Source organism: Danio rerio, chromosome 19 (assembly GCF_052040795.2).
Source record: "Danio rerio strain M-AB ecotype USA chromosome 19, GRCz13ab, whole genome shotgun sequence".
NCBI lineage: Eukaryota > Metazoa > Chordata > Actinopteri > Cypriniformes > Danionidae > Danio > Danio rerio.
In genome coordinates, this window is record NC_141039.2 from 33714711 (window position 1) to 33741983 (window position 27273).

Below are 27273 nucleotides of genomic sequence, written 5' to 3' on the forward strand. Positions count from 1 at the left end.
CATCTTAACTATCCCTCATGACAGCGATGTTAAAACCAGTCCAACTCATGTGAGAGACTTCTGTCATTGTTTATTCTCATATTTTTTTCTTTGTTTTTTTTTTCTTAATGTGAAGAGTTCCTTCAGTGACTGGTATTGTTGACAGTGCGGCTCCAAGAGAACAACCACTCAAAATCAATGTTCATGCAGATTCAAAATAAAAACTGATCAAAGAGGGAGGGGGGAGATGGGATGAGCCAAACCAAGATTGTTTGGTGAGGGATTTAAAAAAACAAAAAACGGAAACAGGAACAAACAAAACAAAAAAACAGGAAAGGGAGCTAAATTAATCTCAAGATGAAAATGAGTGGTTAACAAAAAGGAGAGTTCCAAGCACAAGTTCAATTCTATTCAACTGAGGGATGTGTAGATAAGGACAACTTGCTTCGAGGCCTTGAGGGGTGTCTTCCGTGCGTTTCTCCTAGTCAGGCATGTATGGACGGAGGTGGTCCTCGATGTCTCCCACTCCCCAACAGGTGAGCTGGTCCTGTGGCAGGTAGAGACAGAGGCTGCACAACTTGAAAACTGTGAGCTTGGTTTTTGGAGTCTGGGGGGAAAAAATTAATAAATAAACATTTAAAAACGAGTTGTATTTAAATACTACATAATGCTAAAATATTTGGGGGTTATGAAGCCTGTAGACCATTTTGATGAATGTAAACAATAATAACGGTCCTTGCGTATTTCGTTTAACATTTTTATTTTCCATAGTTTCAGAGAATGCAAAAAGTTCCACATACTGATAAATAATGTTATGATAGTGCTATTAATGTGAATGTGTGATTAAATTGCCTCTTGTTACAGCTATGAAATACGGACAACATGCAGGAAATGATCATGGGCCAATGACACCACATTGAAATGGTCTGTTACAAATTAACTAATAATCAAATTATGGTCATTACAAGCCAAACATGTATTATTGGATTATTTTATATTTGTATTGACAGAACAACAGAATCTATAAATACCTTTAGTATACTGTAAAAAAATTAGAGTAATGCAAGTTTAGCAACATTATTCAGCGGGGCTTAAGAATAAGGTGCCGTTCACACTAGTGTGTTTACACTTTTAAAAGCATTAGTCTAGTTAAGATAATGGTGTCCACTAAAATAAAGCCTTTTAAAAACCCCAAAGACCCTGCTTTAGTTCAGAAACAATAATTTTCTAGATTAATTAAAATTCAAACTATTGAAAACAGACACAGGAATCCGCAATTACTTAATGACTGGTCTTTTGGACTATTGTGTCATTCTAATTCGTCAAGCCCCTCTCATATGACCATTACACAACCAGTAGACAAAGTACAGATGGTCGCAAAATCTGTGCATGCCTAGTAGTAAGTGGCAATTTTATGGGTTATGTGTATATTTTATGTAGGTTTATGCTATATAGTGTGAATGGAGATTGGAGCGAGATCATTATAAAAAGCCGTTTTGAAACAAAACCAAGCAAATGTACCAATTATTATTGCAATTTTGCCTTTGTGATGGCCATCTTATGCATCATTTTAGGTCAAAATCTTAAAAATTATTGTTCATGATGACACATTTTATTTAATGCCATGTCAGCTTAATGATTATCCATAAAACACCACTCTTTGTTGTTTTATAAATATAAAATCATAATGTGAAAATTCTATAGTATTTTTAGTGAGTTTGTGTGTTCTGTTGTATTCATACGTTTTGATGTCCTCACAAGATTCTCTTTCACACAGGAAAACTTGAAGACCTCAACTGAAAACTTTCAATATATTATCAGCCTCACTGAAGTTTTGGTGCTTCCCTTGTTATTTTTTATTACTAACATTTTTATGAGGCTACTTGTTCTGTTAGGTAAGTAAAAAGCATATCAGACGTGTCAATATTCAAACTTATCTACAAATTATCCACTGACCATTTACACTTTCATGATTTACTTGACCAACCTGTAAATGCTGTCTGTCCATGAAGAGAAAGACAGACTGATTGGGGTTGTTCAAAACCATCCCAGCCTTGTCCTTCCGGCCAACAGCATGCAAAAACTGCTTTTCATAGTCTCCATGATGAAACTCGAACTTGGCCTGTGGAAAGTTATAAAGTATAACCAATTAGAATCTGATTAAACCCTACGCCATTACTTTATCAATTTATTCAGCACTAGTATGAATATGTAGTGTTTAAACTTTTAACAAGTATTACATACACATACCTGAACAGGCCTGAATGGTTCATGTTCAGCCCCTTTCCATCTGGAGAACAGGAGACAGACAACTTTCTCAATATCGTTGCGGGGCCAGAGGATAAAGTCCATCTCCTGGGTACAACCTATCACATCCTGGACAAATTTAGAAACAAAATGATCTCAAATGACATGATATGGTGTAGTTAGACAACACAGACAATTACGATGGCGGTTTAAACTTTAACTGCCTATGCTGAAAGTGCACAGCATTTGTGTGGACACTTACTCTACGCATCGACTGGTAACGCAGCGCGTGTAACTGCACCACATCTTTCTGGAGAAGCTCTAAAGAACTCTCCAAGGAGTAGCTCGAATCCTTCACGCCTTTAAGGATATTTTCCTCATAGTTGTTGGTCATCACAGGTACAACCTCAGCTACTTCAAAGAGTGCGGACTTCTTTTTCTGCAAAAAAGTGAGATATTAGAACCACGCCAGTCCATTTTTCAAACAAATTCATATCGTTTAGATGTACATACCTTTTCCTTAAATACAAAGGCAATGTAGATCTTGAAGTCAAACTGATCAGCCAGAGATTCCCGTTTCTTCCGTAGCTGGGCACGGAGTCGGTTTCGTGTTTGATTCCGTCGAGAATTTGGGTCACCCATTTTTACGGACAGTACTATTTTCCTTATGCAGACTTTTTTTTATTAAATATTTCTTTCACTTTTTATTGTCTCGACTGTAGACTATTTTGTTTTCAAACCCTTTTAAAAACTAAAGAAGCTATAACCAAGCACTACATACCAATTTGAGTTAAAGAAAGTTAGCAATAATCAAATCAACTCATTTTTAATCAATATCGGTAGTGCACTTGGGCCAAGTAAGTTTGCACTTGTCTAAGTTTTGATGCGTTACACCATTTTTTAAAACATCAAGTCAAGGCTAAGGGTAAACTAAAAGAAATCACTCATATAACACGACCTGGTTAGTCTTTTTTTAAATGAGAGTCTGTATTGTATCACTGAACAAAAGACAGGAAACACAAATGCCTGCTACACTGAAAATCCATACTGACAATTTTGTGTGTGCGTCCGTGTATGTGTGAGGGGACAGATCCCTGGATTTAGATAGAGAAATCTTACTTAAAGTTATCTAAAAAGCTGACCAATAGATTTGACTTTGCAAAGTCTCTTCCAGGATTGATTCTTGCTTGTATCCATGTCTTTGTATAAACGGTCTCACAAAAGCACATCTGAATGACAGGTGAGAAAGACAACCATGGCAGAGAAATGTAGATGCCATGAGATCTTGGCACGGAGTAAGAACGCAGAGTTTGATAGACATCTTGGGGTTTAAGGGCATAAAATGGGCCCACGAGCTCTCCTGCCACGGTTGAGTTTCATTGTGAGGCTTTTATTTTGTGGCTGGCTAGCAAACTAATGCTAGCTAAGCTGAATACACACTCAACAACCGACTGATAACCTGGCTGAAGGGAGCTACATCTCTTTTATATCCAGTATAAAATCTACGAGAGCATTCAAAAGCTAGTATTGATCAATAAACCGACTGTTACATTTTGTTTTTGCCTGTTTTCGAATTTGTTTCCGCGACGCTAGTAGACACTTGGCTTCGATGCGTGGCTTGCTAACTGGCTAACTATTGTTTCTCTTCATTTTGTTTCTCGATTGGATTTCCAAGCCCGTCGCGACCCGAGCAAGTACCGCAAAACAATGCTAACACGTCTTAATACACCGGTCTCAGTACAAAAAAACCCGCCCCGGATGGATGATCGATCCCCGACGGAGGTTTAGCTTGATGGTCTCCCGTTTGTTTTCGAGCTTTTCTACAGTCGTCACACACCCGTATATGCCATGTCAAGATAAACTGACAAACCGACCGAAATCCTCCGTTCTCTCAGGTAACAGACGGCGGGATCTGCATCGCGGTGGACCCATAATGCTGGAAGGAAAGGGTGAAATGTCTTTCGAGCGACTCTTTCGGCTGTTGCGGACTTTGATCTGCGTTTGTCTGGAAAATAACAAGCGCTCCTCGCTGAACAAACAACTCAAAATGGCCGATGCGCGTCACGCAGCTGTGCACATGTGACAGAGGAGGAGCGCGCGCTGCTGTCAGCTAGATTTATTATGTAGGGGAGTGTTGGTGAGACACGTTTTATTTAGACGCATGCGTTTTTGTGTTTGTGCACAACCCAATCTTTATATAATACTCCGTAATTTTTCTGTTTTAAATCACTTAATAATTACCACACAACCATGTATATTAATGTCTATAATACTGCTAAATCAGGGGGTTTCGAATTTAATGTTTGAAGAAAAGCATAAATATGCAAAATTATTACTTTAAAATAATTAATAAACACAAATACAAACAAATTTGATGAAATAATCTAATATTTAAAAACATATTTGACCCAAATATGCCATTAAAAAGATAGATAATTGCATGTACATTTGATAAAAACAAATAAATACAAATTGTATTCAAATTAATAATAATGTCAATTTGAAATTAATAAATACTTTAAATAATTTAGATAATTTCTAAAATTGCATTTTAATTGTATAATGTTATACTAGATAGATGTATGATTATATTTGGGTTTAAACTTTTGTGTTTAAAAATGTAACCCTCTCTAGGCAAAGGTTCAAAACTTTGGCATAGATACTTTGGAGTATATGAACGGACACGATATATCTCTTGGTTAAATTATTATATTCAGAAATTTAATTTATTAACATTCAGTTATATAGTAATAAGCAACAAATATAAAATCAATACACCATCACAAAATTCAGCTATGCTTTTTTCAGTTTTAGTCATACTCGATGTTTTGACAATAGATGTTAAATGTTAATAATTTATTGCTGAAAATAAAAAAAATGATGAAAATAACGAGACTGCTCTGTTTGTTTATGTCACGCAGTCTCAGTACGCGCGAATTCCGGCGTCACGTGACGACAGAAGGGCAGTACTTAAGCCAGTGGCGCGCTCTTTACACACAAACTAGTGCTGCTCTGTGTATGTTTTTGTGAAGCGAGCGAGTGTATTGTGAATTAAGTAAGTGTTAGCTTTAAATATCTTGTTTTGTTTTTGCTTTCGATAAGTTATTACTGCTTAACGTTCAGTTTAAGATCCGCAACGTGCTTGTAAATGTAAGCGTAACATTATATATAGTTCGACATGTATGGGAACAGACTGTGAGGCCTACTTGGATTTTGTTTTTACAATTTAATATTTTTAGTGTATTATTCTTAAAGTTTATGTAACTTTGTGAGTAGTGTTCATTATACCTGTAGGGTTTGTTATGTTTAACGTCTGGTTAATTATCTTCTCACGTTAACTAATGGGTCAAATTATTAATTTTACTCTGTGAAGAAATTGTTTCATATTTTATTTTAGCGCTTTTTCAAATCCAGTGTGTAACGTTACTTTGAGAAAACTATAAATAGACAATCGGGTGTGCATAAGCAGCATTAAGTGTACCCCAAGTAAGGTGGCAAGAAAAGTGAAGACTACTCGTTTCTTCTGGACTTTGGATAACGTTACGTGTTCCGATCAAAACTATTACTGAATTACTGAAATGTAACTTTCCAGGTGCAAGTATGAGTTCCATCAGAAGACCAAAGAATGCAGAAAACCCGTCTGAAAACATCAAGGTATGTGACTGAACTTAATTAGATCAGCTAAGCCGAGATAAGATCAGAGCCTGTTAACCTTTAAATTTAAGAATGTTGTCGTTTGGAGGCTCTAGTGTTCCATTAGATGATTGGGGGTTTGTGAGTGTTTCAGAGAATCTCCCATTTCCATAGATTAATTAATAGACTCTTATTAGCATCTTTAAAATTGTGACCATAGAAGTAATTCCAGATTGTTTCAGTTAACTAAAGTAGTTAAAAGTAAACCATTTTAGATGAAGATAATGATTGTGATTTTTACATCCCACACTAGCTGACAAAAAACCCTAAACAAAAATTTGCAGGGTTCGACTGATTTAAACTGTATGAGATGTCAAGAAAAGAGTAAAAAGGACAGAATGTTGCATATTTATGTATTTTACAAGCCCTTTAAGTTCTCAGCTGACTAATATCACATTTACACCTGTACAAGAACGTTTAGCCCTGCACATGACATTGACACTTAAAAAAAATTAATCATCTCTACTGTTGACATTTGTGAACATCCAAGTAAACCACAGCTACATGTTGCTTTTTATTTTTAATTTTTTATTAACCAAACAAACTCAAATTCTAACATCCTAAAACTGCCAGATTTAGATTTAAGTATGTTGTTGTTTAAAGGCTCTAGTGTTCCATTAGATGATTGTGGGTTAATGAATGTTTCAGATAATCCACCATTCACATAGTTTGATTAATAAATCCTTATTAGCCTCTTCAAAATTGTAACCATACAAGTAATTCCAGATTTAAGTTGGCTAAGGTAGTTTACAGTTAGCCATTTTTGATTACGATAGTTTATGCACACCAAACAAGCAGACAAAAACCACTGAACAAATATTGGTAGTGTTTGACATTATGGATACATGATTGTCTGTTTAAACTGGATGAGATTGTCTAGAAAAGGACAGAATTTTGCTTATTTTTATTTTTACAAGCCCTTAGTTCTCAATTGATTAAAAATACCACATCTGTGCATGTACAACGTTTAGCCCTACACATGACATTGCATTTATTAGTTTTATTCTCTCCACTGTTGATTATTAATGTGAACATCCAAGTAAACATGAGCTACATGTGTATTATTATTATTATTATTATTATTATTATAAAACCAGGAACTCAAATTACAAATTTTAACACCCTAAAACGGCCAGCTTTATCAAATGTCATCAAATTGCTTATTTTCAACTTTAGTCAAGTTTCCCATTTAGAACAAACTGAGCGGAGACCCTCCTCGGTCTACGTATTAATCATTGGCAGTGTGTTGAAAGCCAGTAACCGTGCATCCGTCTGCCACCTGTATGGTTCAAGTGAAAACATTAACCAACTCTAAACTTGCAGTTGGTCATAAGGAGACTTCAGTGGCGAGTTCCCACAGTAATTACAGGTTAAAGAATGTTTCAGTCAGATAATAATGTCAGCGGTCCAATCGCTGCCCGTGGGAATTGGAGGTGTTTTCGGCATGCAGCTGATGCGCGTCCTGCCCCTTTCCCACGCTTTGTTAGAACGCTGATATGTGGAGTTGCTCAGAAACCTTGCTTGTCATCTCTCACTGCCAGCTTAACAAGTGTAAGAAGAGAAGAATGACTGTTGAGGCAGGTGAATGGAGCCTGTAACTGTGTTGGATAGTTGCTTGACTCATTCTCACCGAAATAAGCCTTTATTTTCAGTCTCGTTTTGTTGTTGTGACACCTGAGATTAAGGCTAACTGTTTGTTTTCTCAGAAATTCCTGGTAGCGCCAACATCTGGAGCAGGAATGGGGAGGAGGACGCTTCAGGTGCTTCAGCCCTCTGCTGTAAACAAAAACCTTGGTCGTATAATTGAGGTATATTTTTAGCGGTGGCGGTGCTGTTTTCTGGATTTTGTCATCTCGTGCTTCTTAAATGTTTAAAATGAACTTTTCTGTGTTCAGAATGGTAAAGCAGTGGCCAAAAGGAAGATGTGGAGCGCCGAGCAAGTTAAGGGTTCAAAGAGAGTCAAAGCAGAGGTGGCTGTCAAATCCACAAATGCAGAAAATGAAAACCAGCCTGAGGGGGTCACACAAGAGGCCTATGAGCTCATGATCAAAGGTAACCAGTCAGATGTTTAATTGGACTCATTTGAATGATGGCCCAGTTAATGCCAAATTCATCATTATCCATGTTTCCATCTACCCATTTCTGCTAATTTTGGAACATCTCCATTAAAAGAAAGCTTAATGGAAATGCCAAGACGTGCATAAATTGAGTAAATAAATTAAATTCTCCTCAAAAAGAGTGCATACACTATGGAAACATATTTATCGAATAAATTTCAGTATAAACATAAAGGTGTGATAGGATGTCATTTAATGGACAAACTCTTAACCACATTGTGAAACACCTCAACTGTTTGGTCATTTTAAAATACCTTTGGGAAATTGTGTCTCTGTTTGTTACCTCCAGAATTGTCTGGAGCAGCTGCTCTCTCAAAAAGATCCTCGTTCCTAAAAAAAAAAAACTAAATCAAATGAGGTGTTTTGTTTGTTTGATTTTTGTCAAGTTTGGAGGGACAACTAATTTTATTATAAGAAGTTAGGCCCGCTTTTTTATTTTTTGTTTTTTCCTCTCCCAGCCTAAAAAAGGTGACTATTATTATTATTATTATTTTTTTTTTTTATTGAAACTGCTTTTACTCACAGACGTTTTTAGATTCCAGTTTTGTGAACAAGTCTAATTTGTATCATTGAATAGACATCTATTGTTTATTCCTTTAACACATTGGGTTAAAGCCCCTCTTTTAATTTTTTTTTCTCTCCTCTTGACCATTTTTTTTCAACAATTATAGCTATAAAACCCATCACTACACACTTTATACACTTGTGTTACGCACCCTACAGCCGCGTAACTTCTACATTTCTTTAGCATTTCCAGATGTTCAACTTTTTTTTTTTTTTTTATTATAGCATCTTCCTCTGCCTATTGGGTACTACTGCATGCAGGTGCCTTTGATGGTGCAGAATGTTTAGTCAACATTGTGGGAAGATAACTAGCAAACATGCAGTACAGCACTTCAGAGTCACAGCTAGCGATCAGAGATTTTCAATATGGCAAGCTGAACGCATACTGTACAGGCGACGCAACGCGGAGGAGATTGATTGACAATGGTCTGCAGCCAGTCAGGACGCAGAACAATGCGTTGTAGGAGAAAAAGTATGTCAAATTACATGGAAAAATCCACACCGCTGTGAAAGGTGAACAGTGCTATAGTGAGAGACCACTGTACATCTTGTGTTCTACAAAAAAAGCTCATAAAAATTAAGAGTCACATGAGGATGTGTATACATGATTTTGGGGATGAACTCTCATAAGAAATCAGTGAAAATTAGTAGTTCATCTCCAGGTGTTAAACTATTGATGATTGTTTTTTTTTTTTTAAATGCGCTTTGTTTTCCAGAAACTCCTGGTTCCTCCTATTGGAAGGAGGTGGCAGAGGAAAGGAGGAAAGCCTTGTTCAGTGTTCTCCAGGAGAATGAAAAGGTGAGCTATTCACTAAAAGTTGACTTTTGCTAATGATTAGTCTGTTGGGCTGCTGGATGACTTTGCATTAAGAGTGAGCTGAAGGCCTTTGTTACTTCCTGTGTGATCGCAGGAAATGGAGAAACCATTGCATTATCAGCAGATATCAACCCACTCTATAACACCCTTAGTTGGCTCTAAAATATCCTATTACTACTGAACAAGTGACAAACCAAATTCTTTGCTCTGAAAATCAGATGTGTAGATGTTGTGGTTGTCACCACTTAGTTCAACTTGTATAAAAGACAGATTGTTTATTAAATAAAGTGAATGTTATTACCATATTCTAGGTTCTGGAAAGAACGTTATTCAATTGTGCCTTTGCTCACCTGTTTCCAAATTAGTTGCATAAAGACATTGAAGCCAAAGACGAACAGATTGCTCAGCTGAAGACTGAGAATGAGGAGTTGCAGGAACTGGCGCAGCATGTACAACACATGGCAGACATGATCGAAGTGAGTGCTTCATTCTCTACGGCTGTTATCAGTGGCGTCACCTTTGCTAAGATGTAACCTGTCTCAATTCTTCCTCATTCTCAGAGATTAACTGGAAAAAGTCCAGACAATCTAGAAGAGTTGCGTGAGATTGCCTTTGATGCTGAAGATGAGGAGTTGGAGAATGAAAATGAAGATGAGGAAGAACATGAAGATGAGGATCAGGAGCATGACTGTGAGGGTGAAGCTGATGAAAGTCAAGACACTGAAGAAAACCCAGAACGGTCCATAAAACACAACGATTCTGCAACAGAAGAAAGCTGACATGAGAAAGTGAACTGAAAACCGCCTTGATAGACCAGTTGTTTGGTCTGAAGTGATGAATGTTTAACTTTTGCCTTTCAGAACTAATGTGCACCTTTTTTTTATTTTAATATTTTTTTTTTTTTTTTTTTTCTTTTGCTGTAAATGAGCTTTTATTTTCACTATCTGTAGTTGTGCATGTATACTGCCAGTGTACATATGTAAACTTGAGTGCATATGATGGAAATAAACGCCGGTTTTGTACACATTTGCTTTTCCATTGCTTTAGAAATACATCGGTGCTCTCTCTGCTTCTAAATGTAGCCCTAAAGCAGGGGTGTCAAACTCAATTCCTGGAGGGCCGAAACCCTGCACAGTTTAGTTCCAACACTTGCGTGTAGGTTTCAAACAAGCCTGATGGACTAAATTAGTTTGATCAGGTGTGTTTAATTAGGGTTGGAACTAAACTGTGCAGAGCTGCGGCCCTTTTGAGTTTGACACCTGTGCCCTATTGTGCTAATGTCATATATTAAAGCAGAAGAGGCATCTTTGGGTTATTTAAAGAAATTGATGGACTTTAATTAATTTCTTAACATTTCCTCCACTTTTTTTTTTTTTTTTCTTCAACATGATCATTTCATATTCATAATCTTTTATGCAGACTAATGTAATAAGTATACGTCAATCTTTAGCCTCCCATAGAAAGTGTAATAAATGAGGTCAGAAGTGGGTTAACTTGTTCATGCTGGGCGCTGTGAATAGCTGCACTATATCTAATAAAAACAGAACTCCATATCTGATTATTATGCAAAAATAAATTTTATTGCCACTTTCAGCAGAAATACAGTAAACCAAGGAAAAAGGAAACAGCGAGGGAACGTAAGCATTGTGACATTGAGTGAAATATGCTTTCATTCAGACAGTATTAGCTAAAGCTATTGCAATGGCAAGCTGTGCACTCAAGCCCTCGACACACTCACAAAACCATAAGAACAGCTTTCTTATCAACGACGACATTAATTTACATTTATCATGAGGTTTGAACAAAGCAGTTCACTGAGCTTCTGTCTGAGATGAAAACAAGGCAATTAAACGTTAGTTCAACCTTTTCCCTTGATATCTCTGTGCAAAGAAGGAATTCAAGGAGTGATCATCAATGCCCAGGGTCAAAATACTGTAACGGTGGTCAACAGACAAACTCAAAGCAAGAGAAAACATGACTCGATGCGGGGGAAAAAAGTAAATTTTGAATATCCGTTTTAGATAATTCTGATAAATAGAAACCACAAAACGGCCTTAAATATGTGTATTATTCTGTATGGCTTTAGGACTTTGTGCAATAGAAAACCGTCATCCCCAAATGTTTGTGCTTGTGAGGCATATACAGTAACCTTTCTATACTCGTTCAGTACATTCCTCAAAATGTGCTTTTTTTGTTTGATGGATCTAGGCCCCTGTGATCACACAATTTTTCATGTTATAGAAAATCTAGAAAAATAGGTGCGTAAATTCACATTTGAGAGCTTTTATGGAGCCAGATCAGTTTCAAAAATAATACATTTAAAAAATAAAATTCATACATGCACCGAACAATTCACATTTACAAAATACAATTTGTACATTCGTAAACCCAATTCATGAACTCACAAGTGATAATCAAATATTTTCCACAAATAAATTGTATTTGTGTTTTAATTTACAAATTAGATTTGCATGTTTTTGAATCTTTTTTTTTTTGGAATTTCCGAATTGGATTTGCATATTTTTTAATAGTTTTTTGAATTTTCAAATTGGATTTGCATATTTTAAATTTTTTTTTTTTAATTTATAAATTGGATTTGCACATTTTAATATATATATATATATATATATATATATATATATATATATATATATATATATATATTTATTTTATTTTATTTATTTTATTTTATTTTTTTTGGAATTTACAAATTGGATTTGCGTATTTTTGAATCCTTTTTTTTATTCATGAATTGGAATTGTTTTTTGGAATGATTTTTTTAAATTGAATTTGCGTATTTTTAAATAGTTTTTTTATTTACAAATTGGATTTGTGTATTTTTGAATTGTTTTGTTGAATTTAAAAATTGAATTTGCATATTTTTTATTGTATTTTGAATTTATGAATTGGATTTGCCTATTTTTTTAATTGTGTTTAGAATTTACGAATTGAATTTGTGTGTTTTAGTTTTTATTTTTTTTATTTCTGGATTTGCGTATTTTTTAATCGTTTTTTGAATTCATGAATTTGATTTGCGTATTTTTTCACATTTTTGAATTGGATTTGCGTGTTTTTTATTTTTTTTATTTCCGGATTTGCAAATGTTTTAATCGCTTTTTTTTATTTATGAATTGGATTTGCATATTTTTAAATAATTTTTTTAAATTTCCGGATCACATTAGCATTTTAAGCATATTTTTGAATCTTGTTTTAAGCTTCCAAAATGAATTAGCATATTTTTATAAATGTGAATTATGTTGTGGCTGGATGAACTTTATTTTGAGACTGATCTGGCTCCATGGCTTTCGAGGTCAACACAGGAAGTGTAAACGTCACGAAGCGAGGCAAGCGTCAGCTAAGCAAAGAGCGTTTTGTATAACCATACTGAAAAGACGTTCAGGAAATGTTTCCTCGAGCACAAACACTGTTTAACCCAGCGAATACACCATTAAAATATGAAAATGATTAATAAAACGTTTTCTATATGTAAAATGCTAACTATATACTGTATGTAAAAAAATTATTGAATATTAAATAGCCCCTCAGTACCAAACCTGTGACGATTCATATCTTGAATGTTTTAGTAGGCCATTAATACAATCTGTTCTCATAATAAAAAACAAAAAAATGCAAAAACAAATTGAAGGTGAAATCAGCATCTTTAGCATATATACTGAGGAAAATGTGAAAAATAAATAAATGATATTACAGTCACGTGACTCAGTAGTACAGTAACAAGAGGCACAGAAGCGAGTTCGCAGATCACAGAGCAAATAGACTTCCAGTCTTCATTTACGCACAAACCAGAATTCACAGTAATGCATCACGCTTCTCTGACTGAATGTAAAAGTGCATTTTCAGATACTCCGACGGGCTCCAACCAGCCCTTGTTGAACCGTCCCATGTGCCCAGGCATTAGTACCATGTTAATGCGTTTGTTCACTAAAGGCTCCGTCCAAAGAAATACTTCCTCCTGAAAAGTGAAGGCAAGCGAGCGATTTATAAACCAGTCCGTGTCACGTTTTCAGTAGTCCGTATGACCGGCTGGGTTTGAACAACACCTGAAATCTAAAAGTCTCTCTCTCGGTTCCTTGTTAAAACGGTCCCTTATAATCCCTGAAACATAAAGAGCAACAAAAATCCCAGGAAAAAAAAACTTGAAATGTAATATGCTGTGCTATTTACACGCTTCTGACAGTGCGACTGCAAACAACTGCCAATTATAAACACTCTTTGTTTAACCAGCAACAATTACTTCCTGCAAAAAATAGGCCCTGTGAAGAAGTTCTCATGATATTGAAGTCGAGGCCTCACTTTTCTCCTTGATAGGAGGTTGTATGCATTTTCCATCTCCAGTTTTTGTATTTTCTCTAAAATGAAGTGGTCACCGCATTTCCACGCCGAGTGCCCAGCCGCACCATCTCCCTCGGGACGGTGTCCAGTTGCTCGTATGCCAGCCGCCCATCCTCACCTGAGCAAACAAACAGATCATGTTGTAACATATCATGCTGTTTGTGTATGTTTCTTTAAATGCAAATGAGCTCCGCCCCTTTTCCCAGAACAGTGCAGAGTGCCTTTTGAAGCTTGTGCATTGGGATACTCTGACAACAACAATTCCTCAAATGGAATAATTGACACCAGGTAGATTTATTATAATAATGCAGGGTATATATTCAGAGACTGAAATTCAATACCTTTTAAGAATCTTTGCATACGTTTTAAGATCTCACCACCACTTCAGGTTTTAACTAATACTGAATACTGATTGCAAGAAAGGAATCCTAAACTAAAACTGTATTTTTATACTAAATTAAAAAGCAGGATACAACAGCAGGAATAACAGTGTTTTCCCGGTTACTGCAGTAAACAAAGCAGCGTGATGTCAATTCTAGCAAGATTTGTTTGATTTCATAAAAACACAGCATCCCAATATTCAAAGATATTCAGGCAAACTTTAGCTTACTGATATCAAATGTATTATCTTGTAAAATAGCATTTAAGACTTTTTAAACTCTTTTAGGGCCTTACATTTCTCTAAATTGATTTATTAATTTTAATACTCACCGGGGTCACCTTGTAATATGAATGATTTATAATAAAAAAGAGATTGATTATTATTTTCTATTTATGAACTGTTCACTTAATGGTGTTGTAGAAATGTTTGAAACACTGTTCATTTTTTGTCAGTTTTTTAAGTTCATTAATTATATTGGGTTGTCCTGTTGAATCCTCTTTTTTTATCTAAATTTGAGGAAATAAAAATGCTAAAACATTTGATGTGCCATTAAAAATACGTACAGAGTTTCTAATACATTGATTAATTTGAGGCAGCCCAAAATCTAACTTTCACTATTACTATAGTACAGATGAGGATTCGGGACAAGCAATAACAAAAACTAAACCATCCCAAGATTAAAGTCATTTTAATACAAGATTAAACTGACAGAATTCAATTTGAGGATAAACTTATTACCTTCTGAAAATGAAGTTGTTTCAGAAAAAACTCTTTACATTTTAAGAAACAAATTGTTATAAAATGTTGGGAATAAACTCACAAAATTTTGAGAATAAATTTTTGTTTCAAGAAACTTACTTTTGGACACTTTGAGTTAAAATAAAATGTTGAGATTAACCATAATAAATTCAGAGAAAAAAAGATTCTCTTTAGGGAAAAGAGACCAAATATTGTTAATAACATCAATGTAATATGTAATGCAGAGATGTCCAAAATGGGGTTTCAGTCAGATTTACAGTTAAAGTTGCCCCCCTGTATTTTTTTAGGTTAGGTTAATAAGGCAAGTCATTGTGTAACAGTAGTTTGTTCTGTAGACAATCAAAAAAAAAATATATATATAGCTATTATATTAATGTTTTTAAACTGCTTTTATTCTAGCCGAAATAAGACTTTTCCCAGATCAAATAATAATATCAGAAATAGTGTAAAAAAATTATTGCATTGTTAAACATTATTTGGAAAATATTTAAACAAGAAAAATAAAATGACAGGAGAGCTAATCATTCTGGGCCCTATCATACCCCCTGTGCAATAAGGCACAAAGATGTGTTTCTTTGACGTGTTTCTACTTTCAGACCATAATTTTCCTGTTTTCCACCACGTTGTTTAAATAGCAAATCCATTTGCGCCCCTTTGTGGACTGATGGGTGTTTCGGTCTAGATAAGAGGCGTGTTAAGGCACATTGTTGGTGCATGGCTAATTTGAGGAACTAAAATAGACTGCTCAAATTACCAGCTGAGAGGGGGTCTACAGTCCAGCGCAGAGCGTGTTAGTTGTGCACCTTGCTTAAACATTGCTTAATAGACACAGGATGTACAGCAATACACAGATATCTTTACATAGGAAAAAAAAATAAAGGATTAAAATATTACGAAAATTATTATTTTCTACATAAATATAAAACCCACCACCTCCATGCATTCTTGATCTCCATATAGGGCATAGCATGTGTATTCAAATATAACTCAGTTTTTTGCCCACACTTCGTTATTACTGTTCATTTACTTGTTTGCTGGGAATTAGAACTGAATTTAGAAATATTTTTAAAACAAGTCTTTGCGCTTAATGAACAAAATTAATTATGTAGAGGCTAATGGATGTCTGTGCGTACAACACGTTTCCTTATCCACGATAGAAAGTGAAAGTAAAGAATAAGGAGGCTCATTCTCTGTGCTGCAGATGGTCTGTTTAACTGTTTTCTTGCTGGTGAAGCGTTCAATTTTCACTTACAAAGTCTGTCATGTAAATAGCAAATGCGCTATGGCGCAATGCAACTGACTCTTGAAGGGAACGGGAAATGACACTCTGATGGGTTTATTCTCAAAACACACCTATAACTCATTAAAAGAATAAGCTCAACCCTGTTAGACCATTTGCTGCGGTGCAAAGCGGATTTTTCTGTCCGTAAAATAGCAAAAGTGGATTAGGACATGCCCTTGCGCCCTGAGCTTTAGACTTTGCACCTAGATCATTAAAATAGAGCCCCCTGACTTCAACTCATTTGCACTTAAAGCATGAATAAGAAGTATCACTGACTAATCCTGCAGTGTATGTGTAATCTTTGTGACTGGATACTTTACCGAAAGTGAGGAGGGTTTCAATAGCAATCTGCCGGAGCTCTTCATCCACAGAGTCACACAGTAAAATGACAGCATCAATGCTCTCCACAGCCTGGAAATGAACAACCCCACAGACATGCAGACTTAATAACAGTCCTGTGACCAATCACGGATATGATTTAGATTTTTTGGATGTGTGATCCGCACTGACCTGAAGGCAGCTCAGAGCAGCACATGCAGCTCTCTGTGTGTGTAACTGACTTTCTGATAAGGCTTGTGTGTAACAATCAACAGCCTGTGGAAGACAAACACACATACAAATGAACTTCACCAACAAGGGTATATGCATTTATTGCAATGCTTCTCAACCATGTTCCTAGAGGACCATCAGCATGGCATGTTTTAGAGGCCTCCTTTGTCTGGCACACCCATGACCCATTACAGGTCTTTCAGTCTCTGCTAATGAGCTGATGATCTGAATCAGGTGTGTTTGATTAAGGAGGTATGGGAAATGTGCAGTGCTGGTGTTCCTCCCGGAGAGTGGTTGAGGAACAATGATTTTTGAATACCGCAACATGATGTTTTAAATTTGTATTTAGATATAATTATACTCCTTCATTTGAAGAAGTATTTATGAGTGAACTAAAATATGTATTCTTACAACCATATGTATTCTTACAACCATCACATTTCAAATATCATAAAGAAAATAATAGTCAAAAGGTATCATATATTATTGTTATTATTATTATTTGTATTATATATTATTATATGTGACACAAAAGTAATGATGCAGTAATGATCAGCTTTGATATTACGAATATAAAACATAAAAAAAAATGTATAAATTATCAGCGCCACACTTTTAAGTGTATGTATACCATAATTACGAGGTAAAAAGTGTTTACATCCTTGTACTACAGAGACCTGGAAGGGACGTGATGGTGGGGAAAAAATAGGTGGAAGAAAAAAAAAGTGGGTGTGAAAAAAAAAGAGTGATAGTGATTTTTTGTTTTTGTGTTCCGTCGCAAAGATGTTTTGTGTTCCCTTCCGGGTTTCTGTATTGTACAACTCAGAATTACAATTAAGTCTATTGACTGCAGCACCACATGTACAACATTTTCAAATAGTGTTGCCACGAAAAAAAAAAAGTCCAAGGCAAGTCATCTAAAAATATGGTAAATCTAACGTTGCAACATGAAGCTGTAGCTACATCCATAATCACCAGAGACTGACCTTTGACCTGAAGGGCTGATGTGAGGCAGCAGAGGAGAGGAAGTCTGAGGTGGCCTTCATCACTTCAGGGTCATCAGTGGTCAGCAGACCAGCCACAGCCAATAGAGTTTGAGAACGGGGCTGAAGACACGTGATGGACACTTCCTGTAGTTCCTTCAGAGAGCGTTCTGGATCTCCACATCTCAGGGCTTCTTCAAGCATGACTGGTTTGGACACAGGAGAGAAAGATTACACAATGCCAAAACAGCACTGATAACATTTAAAGGGTGGGAGAGGTCTTATTTTAATTGATTTTATTTTTGATTGATTGATTGATTCATTCATTCATTCTAGGGGTGTCAAAATTAATTGTTTCTTCGGTGCACCGAGATGCAGACGCGGACAATTCGGTATCAGTTCAGTAATAATCATAACCGGTTACTATGTACTGACGTCATTTATCTCCTATGCGCTCTGTCGCGAGGGAGGTGAGCGCGAGTATTTATAACACTCAGGCAACTCAGGGCCGGCCTGTGGCATAGGCACCATAGGCAAATGCTAAGGGCGCTGTACATCCAGGGGGGTGCCAGAAATGAGCGCGGTTCAGTTGGTTTTGTTTTCGATATTCTTGACACATTCAGTTATAGACGGCAATAACTCAAAAACCTCTTACCCTAAAAAGATCTAAAGTGTGTCTCCTACAAAAAGACTAAGCTGGTTATGTTTCACAGCTGTCTTTCTTTTTTTTTTTTTTCGCTCGACATTACGAGCACTGCTCCGTTTAAGCCCTCACAATATGTGTTTAGCCGGGAGAGCTCGCGCTGAAAGGAGCTCTCAGTAAGGGGCCGTCGGAAAAGTGCTTCTTTTTTTAAAGTTTTTTTCGTTTTTCTGCTCCGCTCAGCGCGAGCTCTCCCTGTTGCGAGGGCCTAAGTGTGTGTGAGCGTGTGTGTGTGTTTGTTTGTTTGTTTGGTGCTGTCTATGTTTGTGTATGTGTTTGAATGAGAGAAAGTGTGGTGCTGAGTGTCTGTGTGTTTATACAAGCTCATCAAAGCACAGGGAAACACCCATACACTCTCATTCATTCACTGTGTGAATTGTGAATTGAATTCATTGTGGGGGAAACTGAAGCACCAAGAGAAAACCCACACAAACACGAGGAGAACATCCAAACTCCACACAGAAATGTCAACCCTAACTAACCCTTCCGAGGCTCGAACCAGCGACCTTCTTGCTGTGAGGCCACAGCTCTACCCACTGCGCTACCCATTTTTAAGTTATTTACACTGTTAGAGTTACTAAACATGGTCAAAGTTTCAAAAAGTAAATTCCTCATATGATGATGTATTTTTGTTCTAAGAATCTTCCTTCTAGGTTTGCTCAAGTTGCTGAGTTTATTTATTTTATTATGGTGAGTTATGATGTCATAAAAGGTGGAACTCCTTATATGGGCATTCCTTCATTCATTCAGTTAAGGAAGATATTGGTGGCACTGCTCCAGACTTGCTTGAGGAGAATGTCTTTAAAGATGTGAATTTCTGGTTTTGAGGGAAACAAAACCTTCTGAAACTGTCCAAAGAACCCAGAGTAAACCATGTATACGGTTTGTCTTTGTAGGGGCAGCAATGGAGTAAATATGTGTTTGTTTGTTTCTGGCATCTCCATGATGAATAGTCTATTGACCTTATTTTCCGCGGATGAGCAGGCGCAGCCATTTGAATAATTTTGTCTCGAGACTTCTGGTCTCAATTACTTCCATTCATTATTAGATATTAAAAACAGCTCGTTCTGCTGCTTGATGTTGCAAACTGATATTTTTGGATTATATTATTCTGCTTTGTTTGTATAGTCATGCAAACACTTGTTTGTAAAGCAAGTAGTTTGACCGTTATTTGCCGTTTATTATTCCTAGTCATGTCTCTCATAAGCAACTGAAACGGAAGGTCTAAAACAGGGGTGTCAAACTCAATTCCTGAAGGGCCGAAGCCCTGCACAGTTTAGTTCCAACCCTGCTCCAACACTTACCTGTAGGTTTCAAACAAGCCTGAAGGACTCAATTAGTTTGATCAGGTGTGTTTAATTAGGGTTGGAACTAAACTGTGCAAAGCTGCGGCGCTTTTGGGACTGAGTTTGACACCTGTGGTCTAAAACAATCGCAAAAACGACGCACTTCCGGATTAAAGAATAAGGGCAATAACACCAGGATCTCATTGATGCTGGATTTGTGCATTATTAAAAACTTAAGGGGGTAGTTCACTCAAAAATTTACATTATGTCTTTAACTTGTCACTCTTATGTCATAATAACACCCTGATACCTTCGTTTATCTTTGGAATGCAAATTAAGACATTTCAGATCAAATCAGAGAGCTCCCTCATCCTCCATAATATGTTCAAGATTCAGAAAAGGAACCAAAAAAATTATCAAAACATTCGTCAGTGGTTCAACTGTAATCGTAAGAAGCTCCAAGAACACTTTTGTGCACCAACATTTTGTTAAAAGCAACTTTGTGTGTACAATGTCTTCCTTCTGCAACGCATTATGATCTGTGTTTACTTCAGGCAATAGGATATATTTTGCAATTAGTCAGAAAGTACAGCATGCAGGCATTGTAGGCATGTATTGCCTGTAATAAACACAAACCCTGACTTGACATGGAGAACACTGCTGAACAACACTATTTTTACAGTTCTTTTGGCTCACAAATGATAGTATGATTACAGTTAAAGGACTGAAGTCACATGGAACGTTTTGGGCTCCTTTTATAGAATTTAAACATCTCAATTATTATTTAAAATATCTTAATTTGCATTCTGAAGATAAACGAAGGCCTCAGGGGAATGACATGGGAGAGAGTTATTAATAACGCTGTTTTATTTTTGGGGGGGAACTAACCCTTTAAAGAGGGAGTTGTCCCATATATTAAAAAACCCGCGTAAAACAGTATTTATTTGTTTTGTTGGCAATCTGCACGTAAGTATTTATAATGTAAATGACACATTCTTAGAGGGGATCTAAAGTTATCCAGGGACAATGCGATGATGTTTTGTGTGTGTAAATGCATTTGTTTGGCTGATTACCGCAAGTGTTAATTATGTATTCCACTAAATGCATGCCAGGGAGTCTTTAACCCCACCCATGTGTCCATAACACACCTTCAGGAGTTCAAATGTTTTTGAAAAGAATTGCAAACACGATTGACAGAAACTGTCTGTGTTATGCTCCCTTTAAGATACAATAAACAAAAGCGTCTTACCCTCTTTGGCTAAATCCAGCAGGTGTTGCTCCATGTCTGTGATACAGTGTTCAACAATGTAGCGGTGGAACTGAAACACAGTGATGACGTCCTGTGCTGGAGAAGTTGAGGAGGAGGCCAGTTCACTCCTGTCCATCATCTCATTCACCACCATCTTGATCACTGGACACACAAGCAAACACAGGCAGATGAATGCTTATGTTACATGCGCTCTGATTCAGCAGTATTTTTGGATTCCACAACCTTCTATACTTTCTAACAGATTAAATCAGAAGCAGCATTTCTGCTGAAATAAAAGAAAACGCGCTTCTTTAGATAAAGAAATCAGTTGCTTTTGCACTTCTTGTTTTGTCCAGATGTCAGTGTTGAACTGGCCAATTGTTTGCTTCAGTTGGAAAAGAAACGGAAAAACGAGGAAGGACAAATTGTAAATCAGGAGATTTCATAATAGTCATTCATTCATTTTCTTTTCAGCTTAGTCCCTTTATTAATCTGGGGTCTCCACAGCGGAATGAACCGCTAACACACTCTTTCACACACACACTCATACACTACGGACAATTTTAGCATACCCAATTCACCTGTATGTCTTTGGACTGAAACCAGAGTACCCGGAGGAAACACTGGGAGAACATGCAAACTCCACACAGAAACGACAATTGACCCAGCTGAGGCTCGAATCAGCAACCGTCTTGCTGGCGAAGGTGCTCACCTCACCGCTCTTTTCATAATAATCATTTTAAGCAAAAATAACTTCTAAAATTTAAAGCTGGTTTGTAAGGGCGAGTGTTCACCAAATAATTTTTGTGAAGCTGAAAACACCAGCGTTCTCTAAAAAAAATCTTAATGGGCTACAGCACAACGAGCCTTTTTCAGCCACCGACTTTTTTAAATTTACACATTTCCTTTTACAGCATTGATAATGTTATTTGAATAAAAAATAATCAGTTAAACAGATTAGAAAAGAGTTAAATAGCATTCATTTATTTGTTTGTTCAAGCATAAAACAAGATAAAAGGCTGTTAAAAGCAAGCGCCGCGAGGAGCAGATGCCAAGCGCAGAAACTTTATTGAAAGTACAGTGGTAAAATAAATTTCCCTTATTTTTAAGACATGGTGCAGAACGATGTAATCATGTCCGTTCTGATCCCCACTTCCTATTGTATGTCAATCAGCCAGTGAAGAATGTTGATTTCAAACGTGGTGATTTACAATGGCATGACAGTTCACCGGAAGCACCTGAGCTGGCTTATACAAAATTTAAAGTCAGAATTGTATATACCTCACTGTGAGTGCTTCTCCATCTGTGAGAGCATAAAAATGCAGAGCACTCATCACTTAATGTGACACAGAAGCTCAGTAGAGCTGCTGACATTTAAAAAAAGTGCTTTCATTGAAAACCACTGAAAAAATGCTGCCTCGGAAAAAAAAATGCTTCAATGGACACGTGCCCTAACAGTTTCCTAGTGTTATATGTTTGTAGTTTTTTAGGTCGTTGTAGATTTAGGGTGAATTTGTTAATTCGTTTTATTTACTAATATTGTAATATTTCTGTATACTTAAAAAAGTTACATATTGTCTCATTTTAACAGATTGTCATTTGGTTTTGCCAAAGTGGAGTCATTACCATATTTATTAGGGGGAGGAGGCAGGGAGGGGTTTTGCGCTCGTCCATGTGCGCTCAGTTTCACGTTATATTTTATTGTTCAAAGAGAACATGGGTGGGATTCCGCAAACGCAGTGTTTCATACATCGAAATTTTTTACTGAGTATGCATGTTTACAGCTTGGTCCGTACACAATGTTTTAGTATAAATTCAACGCAAGTCTTCATACATGAAGCCCCTGGTCCGTATTTTCTTTCTAATGTTACAATTTTGAGCCGGTGGTAACAATTGCAGATTTTTTAAAGTGCTCTTCAATATTGTCCATCCGTCTGGAAGTCTTTTGTTTAAATGTTGATTCAGCCACTGTTTAAACCCAAGTGATAAGCAGCCCTACAGCAGACTGCAGATGTAGATGAGTTATACTGCCAGTACCTGAGTCAGGAGAGTGAGGCAGAACCTGTTGCAGTCCTAAGGCAAAGCTGAGATGCATGTGCTTTAACACTCGGTCTAGTGTGCTGTGGAAAAGCCCACCGCTGCAGTCGGACCATAGAGACATCAGCGCTGGCCGCTCCACCAGCCCCGGCAGCACTGTTTAACAAACCAAGAGATTTACCATTAGTTCAAAATGTTAATATCCTACCAGCCATTATCCAGTCAACATGGCAAAAATCTTTAAAAAACAAGCTGTAATGTAGAAATGCGGCAATTCTGTCTAGGCCTGTCAAAATAATCAATATATCGACTTATCGTGCAATACTTGGAGATGACCTCAATCATTTTTCCCAAAGCAAAATATATTTACAAATTCACAAATAAGCCATTTTACATTGACATTTACAGTCTTCCTCACTGGTGTTACAGTTTATCATTGAGCATTTACCTAATAGGACATTTAATAGTATACAGTATAGGATATTTACCGTTTTAGCATGACCGTATAGAATCTGATTAACCTAAAGAAGTATTTTAAAGTGTTTATGGCTAGTTGCATAATTATGCTGTTATACAATCATTATATAATCGGTGGCATAAAATGATCTCAAAATGACAACTAGAAAAGAAAAGATTGTAGACAAACTTTATGGTGGCTTGAGAAATCCGAGTCTGAAAGTTTGAGGTAGCTTTAAAAAATGTAATCATTGAAGTAGTTTTAACAAGTTTGAAACAGTTGGCATAGATAGAGAACTATATGCTAGCAGGTTTCTAGTATGGATTGGCATGTTTCTTGGTAGGTGGCTGCTAGGGTGTTCTGAGTGGTTGCTAGGACATTGCTAGGGTGTTTTGACTGTTTGTTAAGGCGTTGCTAGGCAGTTTTTAAGGTGTTCTGAGTGGTTGCTTGGTGCCTGCTAGGCCATTGGTAGGCCCACACGGAATCTGTGCGCGCAAAATTCCGCAGATTTTCCGCAGAATTCCGCAGATTTCTGTAGATTTTTACCCCATCATTAATTCTGTTTATTTACCTGAGTAAATGTGTAAATCAGAATTTATTCAGTTTTTATTCAGTAATTTATTACTTTTTATTTCAAATATTAAGGTTTTAGTTATGATACTCCGCTGGATACTCCCAAAATAATTCCGCAGAAATCCGCAGATTTTTACCAAAATTCTCCGCAGAAATAGCTAAAAATGTTCGCAGATTCCGTCTTGCCCTGGCAGTTGTTAAGGTGTTGCTAGGCCATTTCTAAGGTTTTCTGAGTGGTTGCTAGGCAGTTGCTAAGGTGTTCTGAGTGGTTGCCAAGGTGTTGCTAAGCAGTCGCTTAGGTGTTTTGAGTGGTTATTAGGCAGTTGCTAAGATAAAATGCCTAGTATGAATTAGAATGTCGCTAACATTTTTTTGTATAAACTAGCATGCTGTTACCATGAATTTAGTATGAATTAGCATGTTGCTAGTATGTTTATAGTATGAAGTAGCATGTTGCTAGTATGTTTATAGTATGAATTAGCATGTTGCTAGTATGTTTATAGAACGACTAAGCATGTTGCTAATATGTTTATAGTATGACTTAGCATGTTGCTAATATCTTCATAGTAAAAAGTAAAGTAAAAAAAGCATGTTTATAGTATGAATTATGTTGCTAATATGTATGAATTAACATGTTGCTAGTATGTTTATAGAACGACTAAGCATGTTGCTAATATGTTTATAGTATGACTTAGCATGTTGCTAATATCCTCATAGTAAAAAGTAAAGTAAAAAAAGCATGTTTATAGTATGAATTATGTTGCTAATATGTATGAATTAACATGTTGCTAGTATGTTTATAGTATGAATTAGCATGTTGCTAGTATGAATTGGCATGTTGTTAGTATGTCTAAAGTAAAGTCAATGACAGTTTTTTTTTATAATGGAAGTTTATGAGACAGTTGCTAAGGTGCCGTAAGTGGTTGCTAGGGTGTGGCTAGTAGGTTGAAAGGTCATCAGTGATTGGCAGATTGGTATTCTGAGTTAAATGAGCCCAACCTTAAGTCTGTATGACAGTCTGGTGGAAAGTTATGAGGTCACAAAGTTTGGTCCAATGTTAAGTCAATTGGACTTTTCCAAATTCTCTCAGTTTTTAGAAAACCAAAAGTCAGATCAGTTGGGAGGTTTGGAGTAAGTTTGGTGGTTGTAATATGAATGGTCTAGGAGGAGATGCATATAGAAATTAGTCCCAGAAAAAGAAGATGGGAGAATAATAATTTTATGTAGCATAACAGTTTGTTTGGCTTTCTTATGCCATGATAAAAATTTCACTTATCGCAAGAATTTCTGTGACAATATATCGCACAACAAAAATTCATTATCGTGACAGGCCTTATCCTGTCAAACCATAACATTAAAATGTTTGTAAATTACGCTCACCATCAGGCACTGAAGTGCAGCTGCTCGGTCTGTCAAAGTTCCTCTCACTGAGCTCCTCCAACAGCAGAGTTTGAGTTGCTAGTTTGTGCAGGTATGTCTTATGCTGTGACTGGCTTCCTCCTGAAGTCAACAACTGCATCCCATACATAGAGAAACATCAGCATTTTAAAACAACAAAACTAAATTATACACTGTCTATGCCATACATCCGCTGTTGAGGGACCATGTTCAATGTTACAGTCAAAGAAAATCACCAGAGAATAAAGAAATTAAGCTGTGAATTGCGGACACCCTGACTCACCTGAATGAGATGATTGCAGTATTGCAGATGAATGACGACGGCTACGTCTAGGTTCTCGTTTCCTGTCGTGAGGGGCAAAGGGCTGCCGGCCACACTGTTCCCCACGCCTGTGTCCTCTGTGAGGGCTTCACTCAGATGGCCTCGCGCTTCTGGATGTTGACCTGACCTGTTGGACATGTAAAGACATCCTGTCACCGATAGAGGGCACTGCATAATGCAAAATCACAAGTATGAGTCACTGGGAGAAACTATAGCTACGTCTTTAAACGGATAAATAATCCTCTCCTTTGACTCTCTATTGCTGCAAGCTGCTTTCGTCATTCCTAACATATTACAAAAAATGCCCAAAACTGCCATGTGACATGGTGTACTACTCCAAACAAGCTAAAAAAAAACAGAGCTAAGTTTTATAAGCTACCAAACCATAAAAGCTAGCGGTTTAAGGGTGACAAATGTGGATCCAGCCCTACTGAAAAATCCAGCTTAAACCAGGTTTTAGAGGGGTTTTGACCATTTCCAGGCCGGTTTCCAGCCATTTCAAGCCTGGTCTTAGCTGGTCAGGCTGGAAGATGACCAGCTTAAACCAGCTTGACCAGCCTAGCCAGGCTGGGAGCCCAGTCAAAACCAGCTATGTCCAGCTTAAACCAGGCTGGTCAAGCTGGTTTTAGCTGGTCAGTTTCCAGCCTGACCAGCTAAGACCAGGCTGGAAATGGCTGAAAACCAGCCTGGAAATGGCCAAAACCCCTCTAAAACCAGCCTGGACGACCAGCTAAAGCCAGCCAACCAGCCTAGGCTGGTTTAAGCTGGATTTTTCTGCAGGGAGGCAATGGACGTGAAGCATCAGCTGGAAGAATGGGTAAATTGTGGGGTCCTGACACTCAGTAGGCCTGTGTGTAAGGTGGACATTTTACTACTGGAAAGTCAGATATCATATATAACATTTTCAAAGCAGATTATCTGACTTTAGCCTTGTTTTTCAGATAATTGCTAGCTCACTTAGCATGTTTCTTAGATTTCTGCAAACATTATAGTATTTTTATGCTTTAGAAGAGTGAAAAACTTAGACACAGCACCTTTAAATGCTTGTTTTAGGGGTTGACAGCCTAAAAAATGTAGGGTTTTTTTTTTTAGCTATTTTACTGTTCAACTTAGCATAGCAGTTTTTAGATATTGTTTTGTTTTTGCTATTGATCAAAAATGACGGAGGCAGCTTCCTGCAATACAATTTAATGTCAATCCATCTTGGATTGTTCTGCCCCCGGTTGCCGATTATGACATGTTATGCACTGTCTCTATAAATCATCATCACGACTATTAGTTAGTATCCCTTTAATGTAGGGGTTTTAAACTCAAATTGGCAGAGGGCCATTTCAGTGACCGACAATTCATAAGAGGGCCGTTTTGTGGAAACCTGATGTAATTGAAGCATCTTAGGACAACAGATGACGTTTATATTTTAAGCATTACCTGTTAGTGATAACACATATCAGCATGTTTATCATGTCACACATCAGCTGCTGAAATATCTGTGGCTGTTATGTGTATGGCCGAGCATCATTCTTCCA

At 36.8% G+C, this 27273-nt stretch overlaps 4 protein-coding genes across 13 annotated transcripts in view; 2 read left to right on the forward strand and 2 right to left on the reverse strand.

Annotated features, from left to right (window-relative positions):
• pip4p2 (phosphatidylinositol-4,5-bisphosphate 4-phosphatase 2) overlaps nt 1–27273 on the forward strand; it is a 236446-nt gene that overhangs the window by 170545 nt on the left and 38628 nt on the right. The window lies entirely within an intron of this gene.
• On the reverse strand, nt 94–3033 carry zgc:111986. The gene is given in 5 exon segments (NM_001020637.1): nt 94–586; nt 1967–2101; nt 2230–2355; nt 2489–2665; nt 2740–3033. Coding segments are annotated over 5 exon segments (693 nt in total). The 5' UTR covers nt 2869–3033; the 3' UTR covers nt 94–460.
• Nucleotides 5223–10443, forward strand: gmnn (geminin DNA replication inhibitor). Of its 2 annotated transcripts, none has more exons than XM_087294039.1 (7): nt 5223–5376; nt 5819–5880; nt 7626–7727; nt 7815–7971; nt 9317–9399; nt 9783–9893; nt 9978–10443. In XM_087294039.1, exons 2-7 carry the CDS (start codon nt 5827–5829, stop codon nt 10194–10196), a joined length of 726 nt encoding a protein of 241 aa, XP_087150165.1. In that variant the 5' UTR covers nt 5223–5376; nt 5819–5826; the 3' UTR covers nt 10197–10443.
• The window catches only part of ripor2 (RHO family interacting cell polarization regulator 2), a 159063-nt gene continuing 142765 nt past the window's right edge, over nt 10976–27273 (reverse strand). For 4 of the 9 annotated variants that reach the window (XM_087294716.2, XM_087294714.2, XM_087294717.2 and 1 more), the window contains exons 15-22: nt 25709–25874; nt 25408–25540; nt 22998–23153; nt 20961–21122; nt 17729–17931; nt 16704–16787; nt 16514–16604; nt 10976–13888 (exon numbers count right to left, since the gene is read on the reverse strand). In XM_087294716.2, coding sequence (XP_087150842.1) covers nt 13788–13888; nt 16514–16604; nt 16704–16787; nt 17729–17931; nt 20961–21122; nt 22998–23153; nt 25408–25540; nt 25709–25874 — 1096 coding nt within the window. In that variant the 3' untranslated portion in view covers nt 10976–13787. Of the gene's footprint in view, nt 13889–16508; nt 16605–16703; nt 16788–17728; nt 17932–18462; nt 18523–18918; nt 21123–21598; nt 21812–22006; nt 23154–25407; nt 25541–25708; nt 25875–27273 lie in introns of those variants that run through there. The other 5 variants (XM_087294715.1, XM_087294719.1, NM_001045026.2 and 2 more) reach the window with 5 other exon arrangements.

Coding starts and splice junctions, on each gene's coding strand:
- gmnn (XM_087294039.1), top strand. CDS start 5,827: ATGAGTTCCATCAGAAGACCAAAGAATGCAGAAAACCCGTCTGAAAAC. Junction 7,728..7,814: donor ACCTTGGTCGTATAATTGAG/GTATATTTTTAG, acceptor TTCTGTGTTCAG/AATGGTAAAGCAGTGGCCAA. Junction 9,400..9,782: donor TTCTCCAGGAGAATGAAAAG/GTGAGCTATTCA, acceptor TTTCCAAATTAG/TTGCATAAAGACATTGAAGC.